This window comes from Corythoichthys intestinalis, chromosome 12, assembly GCF_030265065.1.
Source record: "Corythoichthys intestinalis isolate RoL2023-P3 chromosome 12, ASM3026506v1, whole genome shotgun sequence".
NCBI lineage: Eukaryota > Metazoa > Chordata > Actinopteri > Syngnathiformes > Syngnathidae > Corythoichthys > Corythoichthys intestinalis.
The window spans coordinates 5,737,103-5,763,183 of NC_080406.1; the positions used below are offsets into that span (position 1 = coordinate 5,737,103).

The 26,081-nt window shown below is 38.5% G+C and overlaps 1 protein-coding gene across 1 annotated transcript; it reads right to left on the reverse strand.

The window, feature by feature from the left end:
• fbxl3a (F-box and leucine-rich repeat protein 3a) lies at nucleotides 1-20,202 on the reverse strand. The gene is made up of 5 exons (XM_057852444.1): nucleotides 19,934-20,202; nucleotides 13,221-13,590; nucleotides 12,984-13,106; nucleotides 8,585-8,756; nucleotides 1-5,169 (listed from the first exon to the last, which is right to left on the reverse strand). The coding sequence occupies exons 2-5, from the start codon at nucleotides 13,587-13,589 to the stop codon at nucleotides 4,529-4,531; spliced, it is 1,305 nt and encodes a 434-aa protein (XP_057708427.1). The 5' UTR covers nucleotide 13,590; nucleotides 19,934-20,202; the 3' UTR covers nucleotides 1-4,528.
• Nucleotides 20,203-26,081: the final 5,879 nt, after the last annotated feature.

Here is a 26,081-nt window from a genome sequence, read left to right on the forward strand (position 1 = left end):
GGGGGGGGTTTGCTTTTAACCAAGAAGTAAGACTGTTTTATGTCCATATCTATGAAGAATTTGGGGATTTAGGCAAATTTTCACAAGACTTTTCACCAGAAAAGCTGAGTTTACATCAGGCAGCCGCTAGCTACATTTACAGACTAGCATTTACAACAGACTAGCATTGTACTTCGACATATTTACATAAAATAAATGCTAACTGCACGTTTTTATTTGCTTTTAACCAAGAATCAAGACTGTTTTACGTCCATATCTATAAAGAATTTGGGGATTTAAGCATTTATTCACAAGAATTTTCACCGGAAAAGATCTATTTATATCAGGCGACTGCTAGCTACATTTACTAACAGACTAGATTTGTACTTTGACATATTTACGTAAAATAAATGCTAATTGCACGTTTTTTTTTTTGCTTTTAACCCAGAATCGAGACTGTTTTACGTCCGTATCTAGAAAGAATTCAGGGATTTAAGCATTTATTCTCAAGAATTTTCCAACGAAAATAGCTCTTTGTCTGCGATCCCGCTCGGTCAGCTTTGACGGCTTCGCCAACGACGCAGGCCCCCTATTTATCGGCCTCGCGCCCCGTGAATACATTATGAAGTCTATGGCCAATTGTCCTTTTGTTGTACCCAAGTCCTCATTTATTAATTTCTTATACAGTTTAAGCCGAAGCTCAGATATTTTAATTCTTTACTGACAGTGCAATTCTGCATAGTCTGAAGAAACACTCAGGAATTTTCTGTTTAATGCTATTTTGAAAGTGCTACTTTAGCAAGCCAAAATATTTTTGCAGGCATAAACACTTGCGTCTTTCCTTTTACATCTCCTGAAATTTACTCTGCAAGGCATGAAATGTCCAATTAGTCGAACTAAATCAACAGAATTAAAAGATTACCTAAATAACCAATAGCTGCAAACCGAGGACCCCCTTTATAGATATATAGTGTGCTAGTTTTTTGTTTTTTTTTTGTGTGTGTTTTTTGTGGTCATTGTAATATTTTTTTATGATTATTAGTACTGCTGTCGCTTGTCAAATAATGGGAGCGAACACATTACATTCCAAAATTCATGTCAATAAGTTACAGCTCGTCTAGTGTTGACACAACTGAAAAGAGCCGTTATTAATTTCCCTTTTCCACTGCACGGTAGTTAATCACCACTTCTGCTCCTTCATCTACTAGTTGTAAACACTTGGTTAGTTCCAAGTAGTGCTGAAACGATTATTTGATTAACTCGAGTATTCGATTAGAAAATAATATTCGAATTAAATTTTGCTGCTTCCAGTATTCGTTTAATTAAAGTGGCGTTGTAATGGTTTGTTGTGAAAGTGTTCGCATTTAGTTTTATTGATTTGGGTGGATACACTGCCCTCTAGTCTGCCTCATTTCCCATGGCTGAATCCAGCTGCTCCCTGTTAAAACCAACATAAACTAAGTTTTTTTTTTTAATGCATTTGTAATTTTGTTTAGAGGTATATTTAGCCGTTTTTTGTGGGAATATGTGTTTGATGTATTTGTTAAGAGCATTGTATTAAAAAAGAAATTAGCATTTTATAGCATTTAAGCTAGCAGACTTTTGCTATAAGTTAGCCAATTGTTCTTTTGTTGTACATATATCCTCATATATTTATTTCTTTTATACCGTTTGAGCCTCAGGTCAGGTATTTTTCATGTTCCTTATCTGACTACTCGATTATTCGAAATAACTATTTCATCGATTAATCGACCACTAAAATAATCGATAGCTGCAGCCCTAGTTCCAAGCGTGCGAGACGAATTCTGTGTGGTTATCAGCTGGAACTCAACTGAAATCACCACATGCGCGAACATAAACTCAGCTAGGAATTATATTGTAGTAAATCGTAGATTGATTTCCTGACCCGTGTAACGCTAATTATTGTATCGCCATATTGTGAAATCGTGAGTCTTGTATCGCAAATCGTATCGTAACATGGCGTTGCAAAACATTCTAATTGATCTAATTGATCCTAACCCTCGTTACAGTTGTATTCCACATTTTATTCCTTATTTCGAGTTGTTCTGAGTTACATTTTTAACGCAGTTAGCCATTTCTAGATTCCAGATGTATAACGTTAACCGTGAAAAACGGAGCGAAGCAAATGCCGTGCAATGGAAACGTGGCAGATGTCAGCAAAGGAACCCCGACAGGGTGAATTTCAAGAAATACAAACATTTCTATATCATCACAATCAAACACACAGCGTTTTATATACAAATTCTTCCGACTTCCTTCTTAAAGGAAAACAAAAAAATTCACTCATCTGATCCACTTGACAATAGGAGCGTTCTAGCGCGGCCGCACTTCAGGGGCGTGAAGAATGTACAGATGAAACGAAGAATGAACGTTTTTTTGGGGTTTTCTTTTTTACAAAACGCACCTGAGCGACCACGATAGCGCGCGGCTGAAGCGATCCTACGAAGGTCGGATACTACGCCAGTCCTAAATATACAAATTTACCGCCGGGTGATTCTCATGAAAGCGATGCATTATGGTAATGAAGCTAGTTTAAAATAGCAAAATGCTAGGATGACTCGGTAATTTTTTTCCCATCAAGTTTGAGCTCCTTAATATATCATTTACAGTAAAGTACCTGTCTATAAACACGTAATATTACACATTGTGGTAATTCTCACCTATGATTGAGAAGTAGGCATATGTAAAAATAAAATTAACTATCAAAAAAGGCTAAACAATATTGTTGCCATCTTTTGTTTTGATTTGTGGTGCATTATGGGCCAGAATAACTTTATTTAAAAAAAAAAAAACGATTATGAACTCAGTGCAACAGTAATGAAAGCTGCATGTTTGGACACTCGCTTTTCCTTCAATATTTTTTTTTTTATACAAAGTAATCATTAATATAGCTTATCAAACATATTCCGACTAAATTATATAGTTTTAAACTTTTTTTTTTTTTAATGAAATTAATTGAATATTGAGATAAAACATCAAAGCCTTTCATGGACACATTACAGTAATGAATTACTGACAAAAATTTGTTTAAAAAATGACTATATCCATAAAATCTTCATAGTTAAATTTTTTTTTTAAAAATTCTAGTGCTGCGACGATTAATCGATTAACGTGAGTGCTTCTATTAGAAAAAAGCTTCGAATCAACATTTGCTTAGAGTGGTGTTGTGGCTTTGTTTTGAAAGTGTTTGCATTTATTGATTTGAGTGTATACGCTGCCCTCGATTGGCAACAGTGAATATGCCATAACTTGTCTAACATGGCTGAATCCAGCTGCCCCGTGTTAAGGACAACATAAGGTTGGAGCTAATTATTATTGAGCATTAATTATTTAGTTTAGGAGTCGTTTTTTTTGTTTTTGTTTTGATTTTTTGTGGTAATATGTGTTTGAACAATTTGTTAAGAACATTGTTTAAAAAAAAAAAAAAAAAAAAAAAGTTAGGATTTTATAGCATTTAAACTAGCGGAATTTTGCCCTGCAAATTAGCCAAAGTTCTTTTGTTGTACCTCAATCCTCACTTATGAATATTTTTATACCATTTGAGGCCAAGATCAAGCATTTTTAAATGCATTTATCAGTTAGCGTAGTTTGAAAAAACGTATTTTAATTTTAGTGTTCGCATTTAATGCTCCTAAGCAAGCCTTTGTCTTACATCTGCTAAAATTTATTCTGCAACGCATTAAATGTTTCTAATCTGATTACTCAGTTATTCAAACTAATTAATTGATAGATTAAATGATTACTTAAATAATCGATAGCTGCAGCTCTATTACACATTATGGTAATGATCATCTATGGTGGGGAGTAGACATAAATAAAAACAAACTATCAAAAAAGAATCTTACCTGGTAGCCATCTTTTGTTTTGCTTTATCTGTGGTGCAATATAGGTCAGAATAACTTTACAATTTTTTTTTTTTTTTTTTTTAACTGGTTATGACGGGAACACATTGCAACGGTAATTAAAGCTGCATGCTTTCCCTTCAAATTTTTAAACAAATTATTCATTATTACAGATGATCATAATCTTCTCAATTATAGTTTCAAACAAATGTATGTATTTTATTATTAAACTGACTGAATATTGAAATGAAAGCATCAAAGCTTTTCATGGACGCATTCCAGTAATGAATTTCTGACCCCAAAATCAGTTTTAAAAAAATGACTATCACTAAAATCTTGAAAGATTAGCTTAGCTCCATGAGAATCACCCATCTGACTAAACTCATTTTGGTATTGACGTAAGGTGCTTATGGGAAAATCAAACCGCGCAAAAAAAACACCAAAAGCCAAAGATAAAAACAAAATCAAAATAGACTATGTATATTTTCACGTGACAGATACTCACGTACGTATATACACTTTGATTCCATTTGCGGCGGCCATCGTTAGCCAATTCATTCCCAATGCCTTGTCGTTTTAAATGCTAGTGCAATTGAGCGTCCGTCTCTTGAGGAAAATTGCCTTGCGCCGGACGTGTCTGTGACCAAACATTTTGTAGTGTTCTTATTGTGACTCGAGGGTCCGCTTTACCAGGTGGGCATCATGTCCGGGAACCAAACCCGGCCCAGGTGCTTGGACACCTCCCAGTGGATCTCGTCCAGGGAGTACTTGCGGTCGGGGATGAGCACCTCCTCCATGATGGAGAGCTGCGACAGGCGACGGCCGCACATCTTGACAAACTCCACGAAGGCGCTGCAGGACACCTCGCATTCACCTAGGCCGATGGCCGACAACTGCGTGCAGCGCTTGGCGATGCGGATCAGTTCTTCGTCCAGCGGGCGTAGGCCGTTGGCGCACACCACCAGCTCCACCAGACGCGGGCAGTGCAGGCCCACTCGACCCAGCACCTCCTTGCTGACAGAGCGGCCGAAGTAGAGGTGCGTGACGGGAATCTCGTCGTTGAAGAACGGCCCGAACTCATCCTCGTACAGGAAGAAGTACATGACGAGGTTGAACTTCGGGGAGTGGCGGACCATGGCGTCCCAGCTGCTCTTCTTGATGCTGTGGAAGTGCTGGCCGGGGTTCTCGCTCACGACGTCGATGCGCAGGTGCTCCAGGTGCACGTGCTTCTCCGAGGAAAGGGCCAGCAGGAGCTCATCGCTCAGCAGGTGGTAGTTCAACGCCAGTTCTCGCAGGCCGTGACACTGGTCCGCCACGCACAGGATCCCTGAAAAACAATCAATAGGAGTGTGACAATATATCGCAATACTTTTTATCTAGGGTTGTTCCGATCATGTTTTTTTGCTCCCAATCCGGTCCCGATCGTTTTAGTTTGAGTATGTGCCGATCCCGATGTTTCCCGATCCGATTGCTTTTTTTTGCTCCCGATTCAATTCCAATCATTCCCGATAATTTTTCCCGATCATATACATTTTGGCAGTGCATTAAGAAAAAAATGAATAAAACTCGGAACAATATATACATTCAACATACAGTACATAAGTACTGTATTTGTTTATTATGACAATAAATCCTCAAGATGGCATTTACATTATTAACATTCTTTCTGTGAGAGGGATCCACGGATAGAAAGACTTGTGACTTTGTATATTGTGACTAAATATTGCCATCTAGTGTATTTGTTGAGCTTTCAGTAAATGATACTGTAGCCATGCCCAAATGCATGATGGGAAGTGGAACCAATGTAAACTGTGCGTAGTGCTACCAATTGATATATCTTCTCTGTGTTGGGAAATGACATAAGGTATTAAGAAACAGATAAATTGCTACCTTGCTTCCCCACATTGCTTCCCATGGTATTTCTAATCATAGGGAGAGGGATTGTAAGGCTTTAGCCAATTAAAAAAGGCTCCGAAAGCTGCCAAAATTCACTCTACTCATGTTACACTGCCTTTTATCTCTCTATATAGGTAGAACGGCGCCGTTACAGATTGAGCTCGACAATGCGTGAATGGGTCGTGCAGCGCATGCATTAATTGCGTTACCGTGATACATTTTTAAAAAAATTTGATAACGCTACTACCTTAAGCCTAAACTAAAGACTCTGGATGAGTGTAACATATTATGTCTGTAACGTTAAGTACAATTAGAAAACGATTTAATTAAAAAATATATATATATATATTAAAAAAAGGCATGGCCGATATTTTTTTGCCGATTCCGATACTTTGAAAATGACGTGATCTGACCCGATCGATCGGGATGCCGATCTCTATTTTTATCGATATATGTTTTGAAAGTGTTTACATTTACTTTTATTGATTTGGGTGGATACACTGCCCTCTAGTGGAAATAGTGAATATGACAACTGATTTAACATGGTTGAATCCAGCAGCTCCCTGTTAAGACCAACATAAGGTAAGTTTTTGTTTGAGCTAATATTTTTTTATTAATTCGTAATTTTGTTTAAAGGTATATTTAGCAGTTTTTTGCGCGAATATGTGTTAAGAGCATTGTTTAAAAATTTTTTAAAAAGCTAGCATTTTATAGCATTTAAGCTAGCGGACTTTTGCTATGCAAGTTGTTCTTTTGTTGTACTTTGATCCTCACTATTTATACCGTTTAATTTATTTTTCAATGCGTTTAATGCCAGAGGTGGGTAGAGTAACCAAAAAATTTACGCAAGTAAAAGGAGCGTTACTTCAAAATAATATTACTCAGGTAAAAGTAAAAGTAGTCATCCAAAATATGTACTCAGTCTCAAGTACAAGAAAAAAAACATCCAGTGAAAAGAATACTCAAGTAATGAGTAACATTGTGAGTAACTATTTTTTTATGAACTGTTATAATGATACTGTACAATAACCCATTACAGAAATATATATTTTTCAAAAACCATTGAATTCGGGCGAGAGAAGAAGACAGAAATTAGGCATTATTCGTCCAAAGAGCATGAGTGCCCTCTAGAGGAGAAAATAGTTCTTAGTTTAAATAGTGAACACTTCATTGAATGGTTACTTCTAAGAAATTAAAAGGATCATATCTCCGGTTTTCTGTGGTCAATCAGTGCCAAGTAAAAACTTGGAGAGAATTTTTTTTCGTGCTTTTGATTCATGTTGAGGGCAGCGCTCCATGTCAAATACTTCATTTTTTACAGTGTTTTAAAGACGCCACGTGACTGAACAGGCTGGCGTGATCTAAGAACAGCAAGCTTGTGTCTGGTATACCGGAGTCATGTGATTATTGTTGCGACGTGTCATTGGTGAAACTGGTAGAGCTACTGTTTGCATCGCTGGCAAAAAAAAAAAAAAAAAGGAAAAATATAATAAAGAGGGAAAATGTAACGACTCTTGTGTAGCCCAGAGTAACTGAGAAAGAGTATAGCGTTTTTTTCTTCACTAATCTACGCAAAAGTAAAAGGTATGGCTTAGTAAAACTACTCTTAAAAGTACTTTTTTCTCAAAAAGTTACTCAAGTAAATCTAACGGAGTACATGCAACACGTTACTACCCACCTCTTTATTACCCTTGTAAAACGAAAGTGCAATTCTTCATAGAAGAAACACTCGGGATTTTTGTTTTGTATTTGCATTTAATTCTCTTTTGAATGTGTAATCTTACGGAGCCCCCCGGACACCCCCGGGGAGTGCTCCATATTACAGAGCCCCCCGGGTGCCAGGGTAGAAAAAATAAAAAAATCATAGCTAATCTGTACCCACAGTTTACTAATCTGTACCCACAGTTTACTAAACTGTACCCACAGATTACTAAAATGGGGTTTTAAAAGGTAACTATTGCACATTTTCTTTGGTAGCCGTCTACATTTTCAGGTGTCATCAATCAATATGGCATGTTGTGTGTTAGTAGCCGCTAAAGCGGCTACTAAAAATACCTAACTGACAAATGAACACTACTTGAATTAAGCACGCACGGACACGACAGCAGCACAGAAGATGTGCAAACACAACATGCCATATTGAGTTATGACACCTGAAAGTCGCCTACCAAAGAAAACGTGCAATAGTTACCTTTTAAAACCCCTTTGTTCGCCGAGGGCAAATGGTGCAGATGGTTGCTCGCTCGGCCCCTCGGCGTTTGGACTCGGAGTCCACGCTAAACATTGGTGACTACTGTTTCCGGGTCATTGCTAAACTGTGGGCACAGATTAGTAAACTGTGGGCACAGTTTAGTAATCTGTGGGTACAGTTTAGTAATCTGTGGGTACAGATTGCTAAACTGTGGGTACAGTTTACTAATCTGTGGGTACAGATTAGTAAACTGTACCCACATATTAGTAAACATATATACAGTTTACTAATCTGTGGGTACAGTTTACTAATCTGTGGGTACAGATTAGTAAACTGTACCCACATATTAGTAAACTGTGGGTACAGATTTGCTATGATTTTTTATTTTTTCTATCCAGGCACCCGGGGGGCTCCGTATTAGGGTTAAATCTTAACAAACCTTTGTTTAACATTTCCTAAAATGTATTATGCAATATTCAGTTATTCACATAAAGTGTTCCTAATCTGGTTATTCGAACTAACTAGTTGATAGATTAATCGAAGTCCAATTATGACCCTTCCAGTCAAAATGTATTGGACATCTATCACCGTCAATGCCAGACAGTTGAGTTTATAATTACTAGCTAAGGCTGAATAAGACGTTTTGGTCATGTACCTGCTGGCGAGACGTGAGGGCAGCTGCTCATCTTGAGCAGCTTGAGCGTGTCGCTATTGTTGGCCACCAGCACCTTGAGCGAGGGGTCATCCACTGGCGTATCGTCAATCTTCAGCGACGACAGCGACTTGGAATTGACGAACACCACCGTCAACGCTGAGATGAAGTGAGACTGGATGGATAGAGAAAATATATTTTTGTATTTTTCATCTTCAAAAGCGTCCACGACACAATTTCCAAATTTGGAAAAAACCAATCAAGTTTCCAAAATATATATTATAAAAAAAATTCCAATACGAGTGATTGACTTGACCAATCAGGTTTCGAGTTTCCAACTTCCCACTACAAATGGATTGGACATCTACTGATGATAAACTAATGGTGTGAGGGTGCATCTTGGCCAGAGGAAGACATTGATAGCGCTAGACGTCCAATTGATTTTAGTTCATTTGTGCCATCCACCTGCTTCGAATGGATTGAACGTCTACTAGTGATTAACTCATTGAAATTCACAGCATAGGATAACTTGATGTCCATCATAATCTTGCCGAGGGTGACAAGCACTCCTTTTTATACGGCGGCATACTTAGCTGGCGGCTATTTAGAAAATTACATTTTCGGCACTTCATCTCTTAGTACGTCTTGATCAGTGCTTCTCAATTATTTTCTGTTACACCCCCCCCCCAGGAAGACGTAAATGTTTCGCGCCCCCCCCCAAACTCTGTAAATAGTATCATTTCATTTGTCTATAATATTACTATTAAAAGTACGCCTCTGCCTCACATTGTATCCTATTTTTTTCTATTAGAAAAAATAACAGATCAACTTATAAAGTATAACTTTATTAACATTGTTTTGTTTGTAACAGAAAAGACTTAACGTGCATCAATTTGCCTGAATTTAAAAAAAAAAAAAAGTCACATCCAAACTGTAAAAATACACTCAAGGTACATTTTTGACCATTTGATACTGAAAAATAAAATCAGTAAATAATAACAAATTCAAATTGATTAGAAACATTAACTCGTGAGAACAATATGCCAAAAAATTTGATCGAAAAAACAAAACTGAATAGAAGAAGAAAAAAAAAGTGTTTTTGGACAGAAGGACAGTTTTTATTTTCGCTGCTCGCTGCTCCCAGTATCACCTCCAGTTTGCATTGAGCATGCAAACAGTGCTCACTGGTTTACTGATATAACACTGACAAAGCGGGACGATTGTTGGCAATATTCGGCACATTTTCGCTGAAAAACAACCAAGCAGCTTATCATCGAGATCTAATGGGGTCTAATGTCTTTAAGTGGCGTCTTAATTGATTTGGCTTCCGGCTGTCCGCTATAATCATTTTTAGACACAGTAAACAGTGGTCCTTCCTCGTCTACCACTAGAGCTGGGAATCTTTGGGCACCTAACTATTCGATTACGATTCAGAGGCTCCGATTCGATTATAAAACGATTATTGATGCACCCCCCTCCTTTTTTTTTTCTCTTTTTTTTTATACTCTCCGGCTAAACCACACTACTATTTCAGTATCGAGTTAACATATAGCAGTAAACAAATATACAAAAATAACATTAAATAAAAAACTCCAGTCCCCATTCTGTATCAGCAGCTTTAAACTACATTCAATTAATGTTGTGAATCAACCGTTAAATTTGTTAAAATTGCTCCCGTTATTCCATAGTTTCCCTTTTGTCTGCTTTCGACATGTGAAAGTTTTAAAACTATTTTAAAGATAGATTCAAGTCAATATTTTACCGATTTAGGAGTATTTTAGATAAAAAGTTAATTAGGTTTGCTTGGAAGGTTCGCTACAACAGCCTTGCAGGGAAGTGTACTGCTTTAAGATGGCGGCCGTTTATAACGCCCGCATCTAGCTTTTTGTAGATGTGCTGCTAACACTACCCAATCTATATTGCATCTAGTCCTATATAAATGATATCCACCGTAACATTATATGGATGTACTTTGTAGCAGCTTTTCGGCAGCAGTCAGGTATGTTGTTGTGTTTTTTTATCTCGTTGCATGAGTTGAGCTAGAGCCGTGAGTTGAGCATTGGCATTATTTAGCTATTCTCGCTCCGTTCTGTTCCAAAGACCGCGCGGCGTGCTGAGTGTAGTGTATTGTGAATCGTTCTCGAATCTTCCACGGCCGAATCGCGAATAATCTAAGAATCGGAAATTTTGCACACCTCTATCTACCACTGTATTAAATGTCAAAGCCGAAAGGCAAACGGCCTGAAAAAAGCGCATTCTCGGCGGCCGAGGGAGAACCGTGGGTGAGGGCGGTCGTCGTGACGATCCCGAGCCGAAAATGGCACCTCTTGGGCGGACACGTGAGAACCGGAGAAGACAGTGGGTCGCTGCGCGAGTCGGGCCGGAAAACGGCTTTCGAAAACGGCGCACAGCTCTCCAGCTCTTCATGAGTCTCTTCCTTGTGCTCTTGCTTACTTCAAAAATACTGCGCGCACTTTGAAAATGAGAGCGCCACTGCCACCCACTGAGTGGATGTGCAAGTACACTTTATTCTAGTACGGCAAAAAAAACACCCCTGGAATAGCTCTGCGCCCCGCGCCCCACTATTTGAGAAGTACTGGTCTTGATACAGATGATGCTATTTTAGTGCCGTATCTGTGAAACACAAGTTTTGATAGCATTGCACAACTAACAAGTAGAGGAGTTCTCGTTAGCATTAGCGTTTAGCGTGGCGAGCGTCATCTTACACTCGGGCAAACACAACACCTCTGCTTTCATGGTTGCTCTTTGCCAAAACTATGTGCGTAGATCTGCTTTCGCAAATCCACTAGCAATCGTAGCTGGGCTGGGTTGCACGGTGGCACTAGCAGCTAGCTGGCTAATGTTAGCTGATGTCGCTTCGCTTACATTAGCAGCTTGCTGGCTTGCTTTAGCTTCCGTCTCTTTGGGCTCGTGGGCAGCTGGCTGTCTTATACAGGCAGATTGAAAAACGCAGGCAATGGCGGGAGTTTGTTTCTTTCCTCTCATGGAGGTTATGTGCTGGGATTTTTTTTTTTTTTTTTTTTTTTATATGATGCAAAAAGCCACACTGCAAGCCACTGGTCTGAGCCAAAGGCGTAAGGATTGTTTACCCATCCACGCTTCGTAGAATTTACATTTTCTAATCTTTCTAAAATGAAATGTATGGCTAGGTGTTTTTTTTTTTTTTTTTTTTTTTTTTAATCTGTCGTGTCGGGCATGACATTTTGTCGGGACTCCCTTCGTGACACGGGTTTCACGCAAGATTCCCGTGGGACGGGATTTTAACCCGGAGCTGCTTGCGTTCTCAACGATTGGCTCCTCTGCCCCGTTTATTTATTTAAACTATGTTATTTAATCAAAATGACAAATAACACTTTCAAGGAGAAATGAGACACGGAGAAGTTACATATATCATAAATTTTAAGACCAAGATATGAAAATTCTATTCTTTTTCAAGACAGGTATTATTTCCAAATTCATAAATTCAATGCTTTTAAGACTTTTAAAGACTTCGCTCAAACCGTTACTAAAAATGTTTCCGTCCGTAAAATTAAAAAATTTTACTCCAAAAATAAATAAAAAAAGGTTTCCAAATATTTCGAATGAACATTGAAAGCCGAGCACATATTGTAGCGTCTACAAGGACAACGCCAACTTGGTGATAATACACACTCATTAATTATACATACCTGGACGCCATGAACTGTATGTAAAAAAACGTTGTCCGAGAGTTTAAGAGTACACTCGCCGTTAGCATTAGCCTAATGCTAATCCGAAAGCTATGCTAACGCTACGTGTTACATTGAGTGTGAGTGATGATGACTCAGCACAGACCTTTGCATATTCTCTCGGGCCAAGATAAGAAAAAAGTACTGTGTGAGTCTGGGGGGCGGGGGTGGGCGCAGCACGTCACACTGTTTTACTCTCCCAAAATCCATTTTTAGCTCGTTACTGTCTTGTCATCGTCATAACATTTTTTTTCATTGACGAAATATTTGTTATCTTCATCGTTGACGAAAACACCGCTTGTCCGTTGCGACTTTTTTTTTTCCTGTCTGACGGCTGTTTGGACGAGTTCAATTATATTCCACAGCGACTTATAGTCCAGAAAATACCGTATCTAAATCACCATGGGTTTGAATGGTTACAATGTCAAAAATTGCAGATTTTATGTCCCGTATTCAAAAATAAGAGCAGTTGCTTGGCTTGCAGAGGATATGTGTGGTTATATTTTCTACATTTCTTGTGATAATCCCGATAATTTGGTCATGCAAATCAAGATTTGAAATGCTCATCTTGTTTTGTTGCCAAGTAAAAAAACTCGCATTCAAGGCCGTCAAACAACATTCCTCTGCAAAGATGAAAAACAAACCTTCTTTGTATTTTTACGTGTTAATCGTACCTTCGGGACCTCCATGAAACTGGGCCTGGCTGTTGAAATAAGCCCTAAGGTCTTCAGTGAGCAGTTGACCAGCTGTGAAAGAATGTCACATGCCGCCTCTGCAGACTCTGTGCTGCTGTCCACCTGACAAAGACCGTGTTGAAAAGAAATAGGCATTAAAAACCTGGCATATCAAGGTGCATCATATCGTGAGTTTAGGTGTATCGTCCTGTCCCGAATCCCCAGCGGCGCCTGCACCTTGAAGCTGACATATTGCAAGTGGTTGGAGTGCCTCTTAATGATCTGCTTGATCAGGTCCGGGTGCGTGGCTTTCAGATAAGAGCTGGCCGGCTGGTTGAGCTCAAACTCGAAGCAGCGCCACAGCTCGGGCATGTGGAAGGCCTGGTTCCACCCGCGGCACACCTGAGAGGCGAAGGCCCGGTCCAGCAGCGGGAGGTACTGGAAGATGTGCAGAAGCAGCTCCTGGGGCAGCCGAGCCCACTTGGAGTCCAGCGAGCCGTCGTCCTCCAACTGCTCCGACTGCTTCCGAATTTTCTTGCGAGCTTCGGGCGGGCTCTTACTGGGGGAGTCGTTACCCTCCTCCTTGGCGCCTTTTATCCTCTTCATCCTGAAATGTGACATTTTCGTTGAAACTTTTTTTCTCCAAGAGCCGCTTTCAGGAAAATTACAGGATGCGAGAGACAAGTTGGATTTTTTTAAACACTAACAAATAGAGCTGGGAATCTTTGGGCACCTAACGATTCGATTACGATTCAGAGGCTCCGATTCGGTTATAAAACGATTATTGATGCACCCCCCTCCTTTTTAAAAAAAAAAAAAAAATTTATTTATTTATATAAATGTTTTGTACATTAGATCCAAAATTGTTCAAAAATACTCTCAGGCTAAACCAAACTACTATTTCAGTATCAAGTTAACATATAGCAGTGAACAAATATACAAAAATAACAATAAATAAAAAAACTCCAGTCCCCATTCTGTATCAGCAGCTTTAAACTACATTCAATTAATTTAATGTTGTGAATCAACCGTTAAAGTTGTTAAAATTGCTCCCGTTATTCCATAATTTCCCTTTTGTCTACTTTCGACATGTGAAAGTTTTAAAACTATTTTAAAGATAGATTCAAGTCAATATTTTACCGATTTAGGAGTATTTTAGATAAAAAGTTAATTAGGTTTGATTGGAAGGTTCGCTACAACAGCCTTGCAGGGAAGTGTACAGCTTTAAGATGGCGGCCGTTTACTAACGCCCGCATCTAGCTTTTTGAAGGTGTGCTGCTAACGCTACCGAATCTATAATGCATCTAGTCCTATATAAATGATATCTACCGTAACATTATGTGGATGTACTTTGTAGCAGCTTTTTGGCAGCAGTCAGGTATGTTGTTGTTTTTTTATCTCGTGGCATGAGTTGAGCTAGAGCCGTGAGTTGAGCATTGGCATTACCCGAGGGGCCGGGTGAAGCCTCATGTTTAGCTACGCTCGCTCCGCTCCTCATTGACCGCGCGGCGCGGCGAGTGTGTTGTACTTCCGCTTTACTTGGCATATTTCAATAATCGGAATTTGGATGTTTGTGAATCGTTCTCGAATCTTCCACGGCCGAATCCATTTTTGTGCCTTTTTGAACAAAAGAAAAATGCCATTGCTTGGGGGGTGGGGGGGGGGCTATTTTTTCCGGGCTGAGGGAGCTTGGTGGGGTCAGAGTGCATCATTATCTGTCGCTCTGTAAAGCTGCACTGCCCCCTAGGGCCTGGCATGAATACTACATCGTTTTCATGCGGAATTGCAACATTGTTCGAATGGAGACGGGCCCATATAAATTATATGTAATATATATAAATTTGACATTTTTCGTATTCTCGGAGAGTCACCATGTAAACGGCCCCTTTAGTTGTTCTCTTAATTTTTTTCACAGCATGTTTATTTGGAAAACCTTGGGGTTGTTACATTTATCATTATCAAAGCATCCAGTGGGGCATCACAATACAATTAGCCATAATACTTAAGATTACGAGCACAAATAGCAGTATCGGTTTGATATCGTATCAGATTTTTGGAGTTGGACAATAATAGGATATCGGTTAAAAAGTCATTATCAGACAACTCTAATAATTTCATCATTTGCTGCAGGCCAATAAAAACTAGGCAGCGGGCCGCAGTTTGAACACCCCTGATTTAAATTTCACAGGCCCGCTACGCATTAGGAAAGTGCTCAAAAGGCTGTTCTGTATTTTTTTTTTCCCCCAGCAGTGACTTGTGGCATACAAAATACAAGCAGCTGCAGAAAAATAGTGACTAAGTAACACTCCACCATTCAGGGCAGAGGCAAATTTAGTCCAATAGTAGCATGTGTCTTTCTTGATTCTTGCCATTTCTAGTATTATCAGATGACACTGAAGGCAGCAAAGTGGAGACTATGGAGCACAATACTGCAATACCCAGAGCTTAGGTACATCTACATGGTAAACAGACATTAACATGTCTATTTTTGTCATTTCGATTCATGCGTCATCAAATGCAAATTGGTCGCAATTTGATTCAGAAAGGCAGTTAGAATGCAAAACGAACGTTTCATCCAAGAGGACACGGAGCACGATCGGAAAAATAAGCGCTTGAAGCAAAATGGTCATTGTGGCGTGGATATGTAGGTTTTTAAACTCTTGATGGTGCATTTTCAGCAGCACTGTTTTCTATATTTTGCCTTGTTTGCATTATATACCTTCACCAACAATATAAAAATGTTATCTACTAGACTTATAGAAGTGCAATACGTGCTATAATACTGGAACATTTCCCGATTGTATAGTTTCAAATTCATAAGCACTTCCTTGTTATTATTCTTCATTCGTCTGCCAAATAGTAGCTCAAACAACTTATAACCTATTACCAATAATTTTTCGTTTTCATTAATTTAATAATTTTCCATTAATTTCTTCAAAACAATCTAAATCCCTTAAAGCTTAAATCTAGTGCTGCAACAATTAATCGATTAACTCGAATAATTCGATTAGAAAAAAAGCTTTGAATCAAATTTTGCTGCTTCGAGTATTTGTTTCATTAGAATGGCATTGTAATGGTTTGTTTTGAAAGTCTTTTCATTTAGTTTTATTAATTTGGATGGATACACTGCCCTCCAGTGGCAACAGTGATGATGACATAACTATTTTAACATGGCTGAATCCAGCTGCTCTCTGTTAAGACCAACATTAGGCAAGTTTTTGTTTGCGCTAATTAAGCCTGTCACAATATGCAATAATTCCATTTATCGCACGATAGATACAAATGAAGGCGGTAGTTTTTGCGATACGATTTATCGACTCGCGTGCACGCACGCGGCAGACGTACTGTTAAAAGTTCGGATTCCTTGTTACCAGCTACGCAAAATTCATCTTCATTTCAGGTCCGGCAAAAAAATAGCGCCGGAGCCAATCCGTTCCCATTATATCCTATTGTTCAACCTATACCGGCCGCGTCAGTACTCCGGATTGACTACGGACCATATCCGGCGGGCCGGAGCCTGCCGAATGGTTTAGGCGATTTTCCATTTTTGCTGGAGACGCATTTGTCAAAATGGGCGGATATTTACAATATAGTCCGCCAAAACATTGCTACCGACTTGGCAGCTACGAACAACCTCGCTTTGAGAACGAACAGCTGAATGGACATGATGAACATTGAGTGGTAAATTAAGAGCGCTGGGCTTCAAACTCGTCCAGTTTATGAAAGTCGATTGTCATATGCTGGTGTTGTGCAGTAATGAGCAGATGTGACTTCTGTGGCGTTTGCTAACTTTTTGAATGCGCACACACTAGATATCATGAAATAGCAAACTAGATGAGCTACGTCCCATGCCATTGGCTACGTGACCCCAGAGTGATTATGGGACACGTAGTCTATTTACTACATCGACGAATTATAAACCGCCATGACTGAATGGAAGTTAAGCAGGCCAAATCAATCCATACCAGTTACTATAGATAATACTGCAAATATTGTTAATTAAGTACGTGACACAGATGGATTCGGACCACAAATAGGATGTTTTGCTCATGTAGTGAACCTAGCTGCTAAGAGAGCTGTAGCAATCAACAGTGTGCCCCGCCTCACTTTACAAACAGTATAGATTGTTCTCAGCACTTTTATAAAAAAATTTCTTCAGATCAGTAAGAAGTAAGCACATAATTATTAAGCCCTGAAATGCATGTTTATATGATGGCAATTTAATTTTTGCTCATTCGCAAAGAAAAAAAATAAACTCAACAAAAAAATATATATTTTTTTTAGGGGTGTCAAACGATTAAAATTTTTAATCGCGTTAATTACAGCTTGAAAATTAATTAATCGCAATTAATCGCAATTCAAACCATCTATAAAATATGCCATATTTTTCTGTAAATTATTGTTGGAATGGAAAGATAAGACAAGGCGGATACATACATACAACATACTGTACATAAGTACTGTATTTGTTTATTGCACCAATAAATCCACAAATGGCATTATTAACATTCTTTCTGTTAAAGCGATCCACGGATAGAAAGACTTGTAGTTTTTAAAAGACAAATGTTATTGTTACAAGTTATAGTAATTTTATATTAAAACCCCGCTTCATGTTTTCGTTTTAATAAAATTTTGTAAAATTTTCAATCAAAAGTAGAGTTAATATAATAAGAATAAGAATAATAATAACAATAAGAAGAAGAGAGTGACCAAAGTCTGAGTAAGTTTTTCGTGTATTTTGCATAGCTATTTTGATATGGAATGCCAGTTCATTTTGCATTGTTGTTTAACTGTGAGAATAGGGCCTCATTACTATAGACTGAAATGCTTTTCTTTTTGTGAACATTTTTTTTTTTTGAGAGAGATGGGAATATTATTTTTGTTGTGCTTTCACTAAACGATACTTATGTTTGTTGTGAAGGAGAAGCTTATGCCAATAAGCAGCGCGGTCCAAAGAACGCCTGCATCCACTCGCCTTTATAAAATACTTATCTCTGTACATATCTTACCCAAAATACAACAAGAGACACATAATTGCCACTAAAAGAAAGAAAACTTACCGAAATATGTGTGGCGCACAAATAGCAATTTGCATTGCATTGTGCATACTGCATGAACATCTCACAACTACTAATTCTCCCACGTTTAGAAGAAATAATATTAGTATGGAACGGCGCTGCCCCCAAGCGGCCGGTGGCATTCTCTTCACTCTTAATGTCCATAAACGGCCTCATTGTAATCTGTTTAAGGCAATGTGCGAGCTGCTCATTCAGTGCATGCGTTAATTGCGTCAAATATTTTAACGTGATTAATTTAAAAAATTAATTAACGCCCATTAACGCGATAATTTTGACAGCCCTAACATATTTTTTTTTGCGGCATTAAATGTATTGAATCAAATCGAAAATTGTGTCCCTCGTATAGAAAATCGTACCGAACCGTGACTTAACTGGATTGTTGCATCCATATGGAAGCTATGAGGGGAAAAGTTTTCATTTGCCTAAATGCTTAAGTTATTAAGTGCAATTTTTTTTCTTGAAAAACACATTTTATTCATTTTGTGTTTCTCTGCGGTATTAATATTGTTGTCTTTTACTTAAGAGGCATGGTCTGTTGTTTTTAGTTGTGATTTCTTAAAAAGTATTTTTGAATTCAAGAGTAAACATTTATCGCGTTTAAATGGGTGTTCTTGATCTATTAATATATACTGTAATCTCACTGTGTTATTGTAAATTGATTTTTTTTTTAAATTGACGGGCGGGGCGGAATAATATCGCATATCGCAATAATTTATGAGATAACAAATTTTAGTGTGCGATAATTTATCGCGACAGGCCTAGCGCTAATATCTTTTATATATTTTATTTATACATACTTATATATAAGTTTTTTTTTTCTGGGAATATGTGTTTGAACGATTTGTTAAGTTATTTGTAAAAATTTTAAAAAATAACGTTAGCATTTTATAACATTTACGCTAGCATACTTCAGCCATTTCTTTTTTGTTGTAATTGGATCCTATTTTTCTTTATGTACCATTTGAAGCTAAGCGCGGGTATGTTTATTTACTTTCAATTGAAAGTGCAATTGTGAAGAAACACTTGGGAGTTTTATTTTGTATTTGCATTTAATGCTCTTTGAAAGTCAAATCTTAGCAAGCCTTTGTTTTACATATCCTAACATGTATTTTGCAACATATTAAATGTCCCTAATCAGATTATTCGAACTACTTGATAGATTAATCGACTACTAAAATAATCGAGAGCTGCAGCCCTACTTAAATCAATCGCTAAGGCGTTCCTGTCACATGATACACCACTAGCGGTACCAAGCATGACAAACTGCAAAAAAAGTATTGGTCTAATCATTTTTTCCCCACCACATGAGTGTGTAATGAGTAAAATATAGCAACATGAGCTAACAACCCTACAATGTAAACCGAGCAAGTGATACGTGTAACCTCGAAAATTAAAGATGGAACGATCAATGCCAGACCTCCCAGTCAAAAATGCACGGCTATCGCCGTCAACGGCAGCCAATGAGTTAATCCGTACAAATAAACACATTTTTAAAACACCGATCGTTTCAACCCGATTTCGCTCCTCTAAAATAAACGCGATCGGACCCGATTTCCGATCACGTGACACCTCTAGATAATGACTTAGACAGGTGGTACGAATTAAATGTAGCGTTTATGTAAAATGACAGCTTCATATATGAAAACAACAATGTGCGCACGGACGACGAAATGAAATGACAGCTAAGGTAGCTCACGCTAATTAGCTTGGTAACACGCTAGCTAGTAAACTAGACCCGACATACTTGGTTTATTGGTCATTTCAAGGTATGTAAACATCTAACGAACAGCTAAGAGTTCAAACAAGTCATAGAATTATTATTCATTTCAGCGTATGTACGTTTTGTAAGCGAGCAACCACGACGGTTCCTACCTTGTTTACAATCAGCTAGCTTGCTAGCAGGAAAATCCGACAACCGAGATGACAGTTCAGCCCGGGCCCACGCTGGGAAAAATCATTCGGGCCAGCAGAATAACCAGCATCGGAACAAGTTCGCAGAGCCTTTCTTAGGCGGCAAAAACACAGTTACGCGGTGTTTACGAACAAGAAAGTGCCAGAGTGGCGCCTCGGCTGGGGTTGACCTAATTCCCTCGCTCGCAGGAGTTGAAGCTCAGCCCCCCTGAGCCTGAAATGGCGAAGTGTTGTTTTCAAAGCCGCGGTGCATTGTGGGAAGGGAGCAAAATGGCGAGCGGCCCGTCTTACAAGCGAAATGCAAAGTCACTGATTTTTATGGCTAGTTTTTTGTTTATTCTGAAGTGCGAATTCATTCCTCTTTATTGCCTTAAACAAGAAATGGCACAAAATATTGAATCTATTTCAAAATAAAAAGCCCTCAAAAGCACTATTTGTTTTCCAGATTTCATGTGTTTATATTTAATTCAGAATTATTCGTGTTTCTATGACGCCTTTCCCAAAAGTGGGTAGTAACGCGTTACATTTACTCCATTACATTTACTTGAGTAACTTTTTAAGAAAAATGTACTTCCTAGAGTAGTTTTACCACACAATAATTTTTACTTGAGTTGATTTATGAAGAAGCCACCACCACTCTTACGCAGGGCCGGCTCAGCCTATACGCAGACTATGCAGCTGCTTAGGGCCCCTGACCACTAGGGGGCCCAGATAGGGGGCAATCTGGTAATTGTTTAATTTATATTCTATTTTGTTTACTACAGTTTCCTTTATTTGACTTTTGTGAGTTTTGATACTTGATTACAAGCTTAAAAAATAAAATTTCTTCCTAACTTCTTTCTTTCCTCTTTTAGAAAAAGGTTTGGCGTTATCTACTGTAAGTACTGACAATCATTTGGGGTGAGAAGTTTGAAGAATGCAGTGCAACAAAATCTGATTAATATACAAAATATGGACATATAGGTTGGATTGCATGTAGGGGTTTCACAGTACACTGTGACGAAATGGTGGGCCAAAAATATGGGCCCCTTGGCATTATTTTGCTTAGGGCCCCCAAATGGCCTGGGCCGGCCCTGCTCTTACGCCACTATTTTGGGCTGCTATGGAGTCATTTTTCTTCTTTATTATCTGGGTCTTTGCCTTTATGGCAAAGGGCCAGATAGTGCTGTTCTGCAATTTTATTCTCCGTGTTTTTTCGGCGTTCCGCGCAGCCCGAACCAAGTATCAAAACGTCCAAAATTTTCACACGACGGCTTTTTTTCAAACGGACCCGAAAAAATTTCCGTTCGTCCATAAATGGCAATTTTTTGAAAAATTCCAAAATGTATCTAGTTCTACAATTTTTTACCTAATCACATAATTTGGTCCTCAAAAATTCCGGGACGGAGAGGGGCATAAAAGTTGTATACAGAAGAAAAAATTTACGGTTCCCCGGAAATTTGCCAAAAACTTTTCCATTCATTTTTAATGGGAAATTTCCCATTCACTTCCAATGGAATTTCCAATGGAGTTTAAATTACATTGATGCCATTGACGGCCATGTATGTCGAATCTATTGCTGCTAATATACTTGGATTCCAATGACGCCTATGTAACTCGATGCCATTGACGGCCATGGATGTCCAAATTTTTCCCCATTCATTTTCAATGGGAAAAAAAACAATGTCCCCAAATCAACAGGAAATGTCCCCAAAACTTCCCCACTTCCACTGACGCTTATGGAGGGTGCTCCCACTGACAGCCATGGACGTCCCAAATTTTTCACATTCATTTTCAATGGCAAAAAAAAATAATGTCCCCAAATCAACAGGAAATGACCAGATATCAATAGGACGTGTCCCCCAAACATCCCCTATTCCATTGACGCTTATGGAGGGTGCAGACAGATTAAAATGACAGCACAGTTAAATGTGTACTTGTGTTTTTCGGAGTTTTGTCGCCCTCTGCTGGCGCTTGGGTGCGACTGATTTTATAGGCTTCAGCACCCATGAGCATTGTGTAAGTCAGTACTTCTCAAATAGTGGGGCGCGCCCCCCCAGGGGGGCGCATATCGATGCCAGGGGTGGCGCATGTGACCTCGGGTAAGGTGCTTTTTTAAATTTTTTTCCGTACTTGAAGAAAGTGTACTTGCTCATTCACTCAGTGGGTGGCAGTGGCGCTCTCATTTTCTGAGGGCGTGCACTCAGTATTTTTGAACTAAGCAAGAGCACAGTGCACACAGAAAAGAAGAGCTGTGCACTGTTTTCGAAAGCCGTTTTCTGGCCGGACTCACACAGCGACCCACTGTCTTCTCCGGTTCCCACGTGTCCGCCCGAGAAGTGCCATTTTGGGCTTGGGATCGTCACGACGACCACCCTCACCTACGGTTCTCCCTCGGCCGCCAAGAATGCGCTTTTTTCAGGCAGTTCTCGCCTTTTGGTTTTGACTTTTAATACAGTGGAAGATGAGGAAAGACCACTGTTTACTGTGTTTAAAAATGATTCTAGCGGACAGCCGGATGCCAAATCAAATAAGACGCCACTTAAAGACATTAGACCCCAACCTCATTGATAAGCCGCTTGATTATTTTTCAACGAAAACGTGCAGAATATTGCCAACAATCGTCCCGCTTTGTTAGTGTTATATCAGTAAACCAGTGAGCACTGTTAGCATGCGCAGTGCAAAATAACCCCACACCATTGCAAAGGAGGTGATACTGTGAGCGGCGAAAAAGAAAACTTCTGTCCAAAAACACTTTTTTCCCCCCGTCTACTCAGTTTTGTTTTTTTGGTCAAATTTTTTGGCATTTTGTCCTCATGAATTATTGTTTCTAATCAAAATGAATTTGTTTTTATTTACTGATTTTATTTTTCAGTATCAAATGGTCAAAAATGTACCTTGAGTGTATTTTTAGTTTGGATGTGACTTTCTTTTAAATTCATCCAAATTGTTGCGCGTTACGTCTTTTGTTACAAACAAAACTATGTTAATAAAGTCATACTTTATGATAAGTTGATCTGTTTTTTTTCTTTAATAGAAAAAAAGGACACAATGTTGGGCTGATGCGTACTTATAATTGTAATTTTATGAACAAATGATACTATTTACAGTGGCGGCAGAGAGTTTGGGGGGGCGCGGAACATTTAAGTCTTCCTTGGGGGGGCGTAACAAAAAATAATTGAGAAGCACTGGTGTAAGTAATTATTGACATCAACAATGGTGGGCTACTAGTTTATTTTTTGAGTGAAAACTTTACAAATTTTATTAAAACGAAAACATGAAGAGGAGTTTTAATATAAAATTCTAAAACTTGTACTAACATTTATCTTTTAAGAACTACAAGTCTTTCTATCCATGGATCGCTTTAACAGAATATTAATAATGGTAATGCCATCTTGTTGATTTATTGTTATAATAAAGAAATACAGTATTTATGTACCGTATGTTGAATGTATATATCCATCTTGTGTCTTATCTTTCCATTCCAACGATAATTTACAGAAAAATATGGCCTATTTTAGAGATGATTTGAATTGCGATTAATTGCGATTAATATAGGGCTGTCAAAATTATCGCGTTAACGGGCGGTAATTAATTTTTTAAAATTAATCACGTTAAAATATTTGACACAATTAACGCACATGCCCCGCTCAGACAGATTAAAATGACAGTACAGTGTCATGTGCACTTGTTACTTGTGTTTTTGGAGTTTTGTCGCCCTCTGCTGGCGCTTGGGTGCGACTGATTTTATGGTTTTCAGCACCATGAGAAATGGTGGTGCTGAACAATGGCGAGCTACTAGTTTATTTTTTGTTTGAAAATTTTCCAAATTTTATTAAAACGAAAACATTGAGGGGTTTTAATATAAATTTTGTATAACTTGTACTATCATTTATCTTTTAAGAACTACAAGTCTTTCTGTCCATGGATCGCTTTAACAGAATGTTAATAATGGTAATGCCATCTTGTTGATTTATTGTTATAATAAAGAAATACAGTACTTATGTACCGTATGTTGAATGTATATAATAATTTACAGAAAAATATGGCATATTTAATAGATGGTTTAAATTGCGATTAATTACGATTAATTTTTAAGCTGTGATTAACTCGGTTAAAAATTTTAATCGTTTGACAGCCCCAATATAAATATGTATAAATAATATAAATAAAACATTAGCGCAAACAAAAACTTGCCTTATGTTGGTCTTAACAGGGAACATCTGGATTAAGCCATGTTAAATGAGTCATGTCCTCATCACTGTTGCCACTAGAGGGCAGTGTATCCATCCAAATTAAACTAAATGGAAAGACTTTCAAAACGAACCATTCAATGCCGTTCTAATTAAACATATACTTGAAGCAGTAAAATTTGATTCGAAGCTTTTTTCGAGTCGAATTTGAGCGCCTTGAAAGGTGGAAAAGCGCTATATAACACCATAACACCATAATTCGAGTTAATCGATTAATCGTTGCAGCACTAGATCTAAGCTCTAAGGGATTTAGGTTGTTTTGAAGAAATTCGTGGAAAATTACGATTAATTAATTGTTAAGCTGTAATCAGCTCAATTAAAAATTTTCATCGTTTGACACCCCTAATTTTTATATAAATTTGCGTCTGATATGGGGCCAACTTCACGACAGTCACTCGAGGTTCTCTCCTTGAAAAATAGATCTTGGAACAAAAAACAATGAGCACCCCTCATGTACAGTTGTGGTCAAAAGTTTATATACACTTGTGAAGAACTTAATGTCATGGCTCTCTTGAGTTTCCAGTTATTTCTACAACGCTGATTTTTCTCCGATAGAGTGATTGGAACAGATACTTCTTTGTCACAAAAAACATTCATGAAGTTTGGTTCTTTTATGACTTTATTATGGGTGAACAGAAAAAAGTGATCAAATCGGCTGGGTCAAAAATATACATACAGCAGCGCTAATATTTGCCAACATGTCCCTTGGCCATTTTCACTTTAATTAGGTGCTTTTGGTAGCCATCCACAAGCTTCTGGTTGAATCTTTGACCACTCCTCTTGACAGAATTGGTGCAGTTCAGTTAAATTTGATGGCTTTCTGACATGGACTTGTTTCTTCAGCATTGTCCACAAGTTCTCAATGGGACTTTGGGAAGGCCATTCGAAAACCTTAATTCTAGCCTGATTTAGCCATTCCATTACCACTTTTGATGTGTGTTTGGGGCCATTGTCCTGTTGGAACACCCAACTGCGCCCAAGACCCAATCTTCGGGCTGATGACGTTAGGTTATCTTGAAGAATTTGAAGGTAATCCTCCTTCTTCATTATCCCATTTACTCTCTGTAAAGCACCAGTTCCATTGGCAGCAAAACAGCCCCACAGCATACTACTACCACCACCGTGCTTGACGGTAGGCATGGTGTACTTGGGGTTAAAGGCCTCACCTTTTCTCCTCCAAACATATTGCTGGGCATTGTGGCCAAACAGCTTGATTTTTACCACAGAACCTTCTCCCCGAAGGTCTTATATTTGTCCATGTGATCAGCAGCAAACTTCAGTCGAGCCTTAAGGTGCCGCTTTTGGAGCAAGGGCTTCCTTCTTGATCAGATCTGCTTTTTGGTGATTCTCGGCTGAATCTTCACCCTCCTGACCAATTTTCTCTCAGCAGCAGGTGATAGCTTGCGTTTTCTTCCTGATCGTGGCAGTGACAAAACAGTGCCATGCACTTTATACTTACAAACAATTGTTTGCGCTGTTGCTCTTGGGACTTACGGCTGCTTTGAAATGGTTCCAAGTGACTTTCCTGACTTGTTCAAGTCAACGATTGTTCAAGTCAATAATCACTCACAAGAAATTGCTAATTTGTGTTGCTGTATGTATATTTTTGACCCAGCAGATTTGATCACTTTTTCTGTTCTCCCATAATAAAGTCATAAAAGAACCAAACTTGAATGTTTTTTGTGACAAAGAAGTATCTGTTCCAATCACTCTATCGGAGAAAAATCAGAGTTGTAGAAATAACTGGAAACTCAACAGAGCCATGACATTATGTTCTTCACAAGTGTATGTAAACTTTTGACCACAACTGTACATCCACAAGTAGCAGCCTCAAAAAGAAGAACAATCATTACAATCAGAAGCACTGGGCCATTAGC

What these genes read in the sequence shown, in the direction of transcription:
- fbxl3a (XM_057852444.1), bottom strand. Translation starts at nt 13,589, where the DNA reads ATGAAGAGGATAAAAGGCGCCAAGGAGGAGGGTAACGACTCCCCCAGT. An exon ending in GTTTCATGGAGGTCCCGAAG is followed by an intron (nt 8,757 to 12,983) that starts GTACGATTAACA and finishes CTATCCATCCAG; the next exon opens with TCTCACTTCATCTCAGCGTT. An exon ending in CCCTCACGTCTCGCCAGCAG is followed by an intron (nt 5,170 to 8,584) that starts GTACATGACCAA and finishes ATTGTTTTTCAG; the next exon opens with GGATCCTGTGCGTGGCGGAC.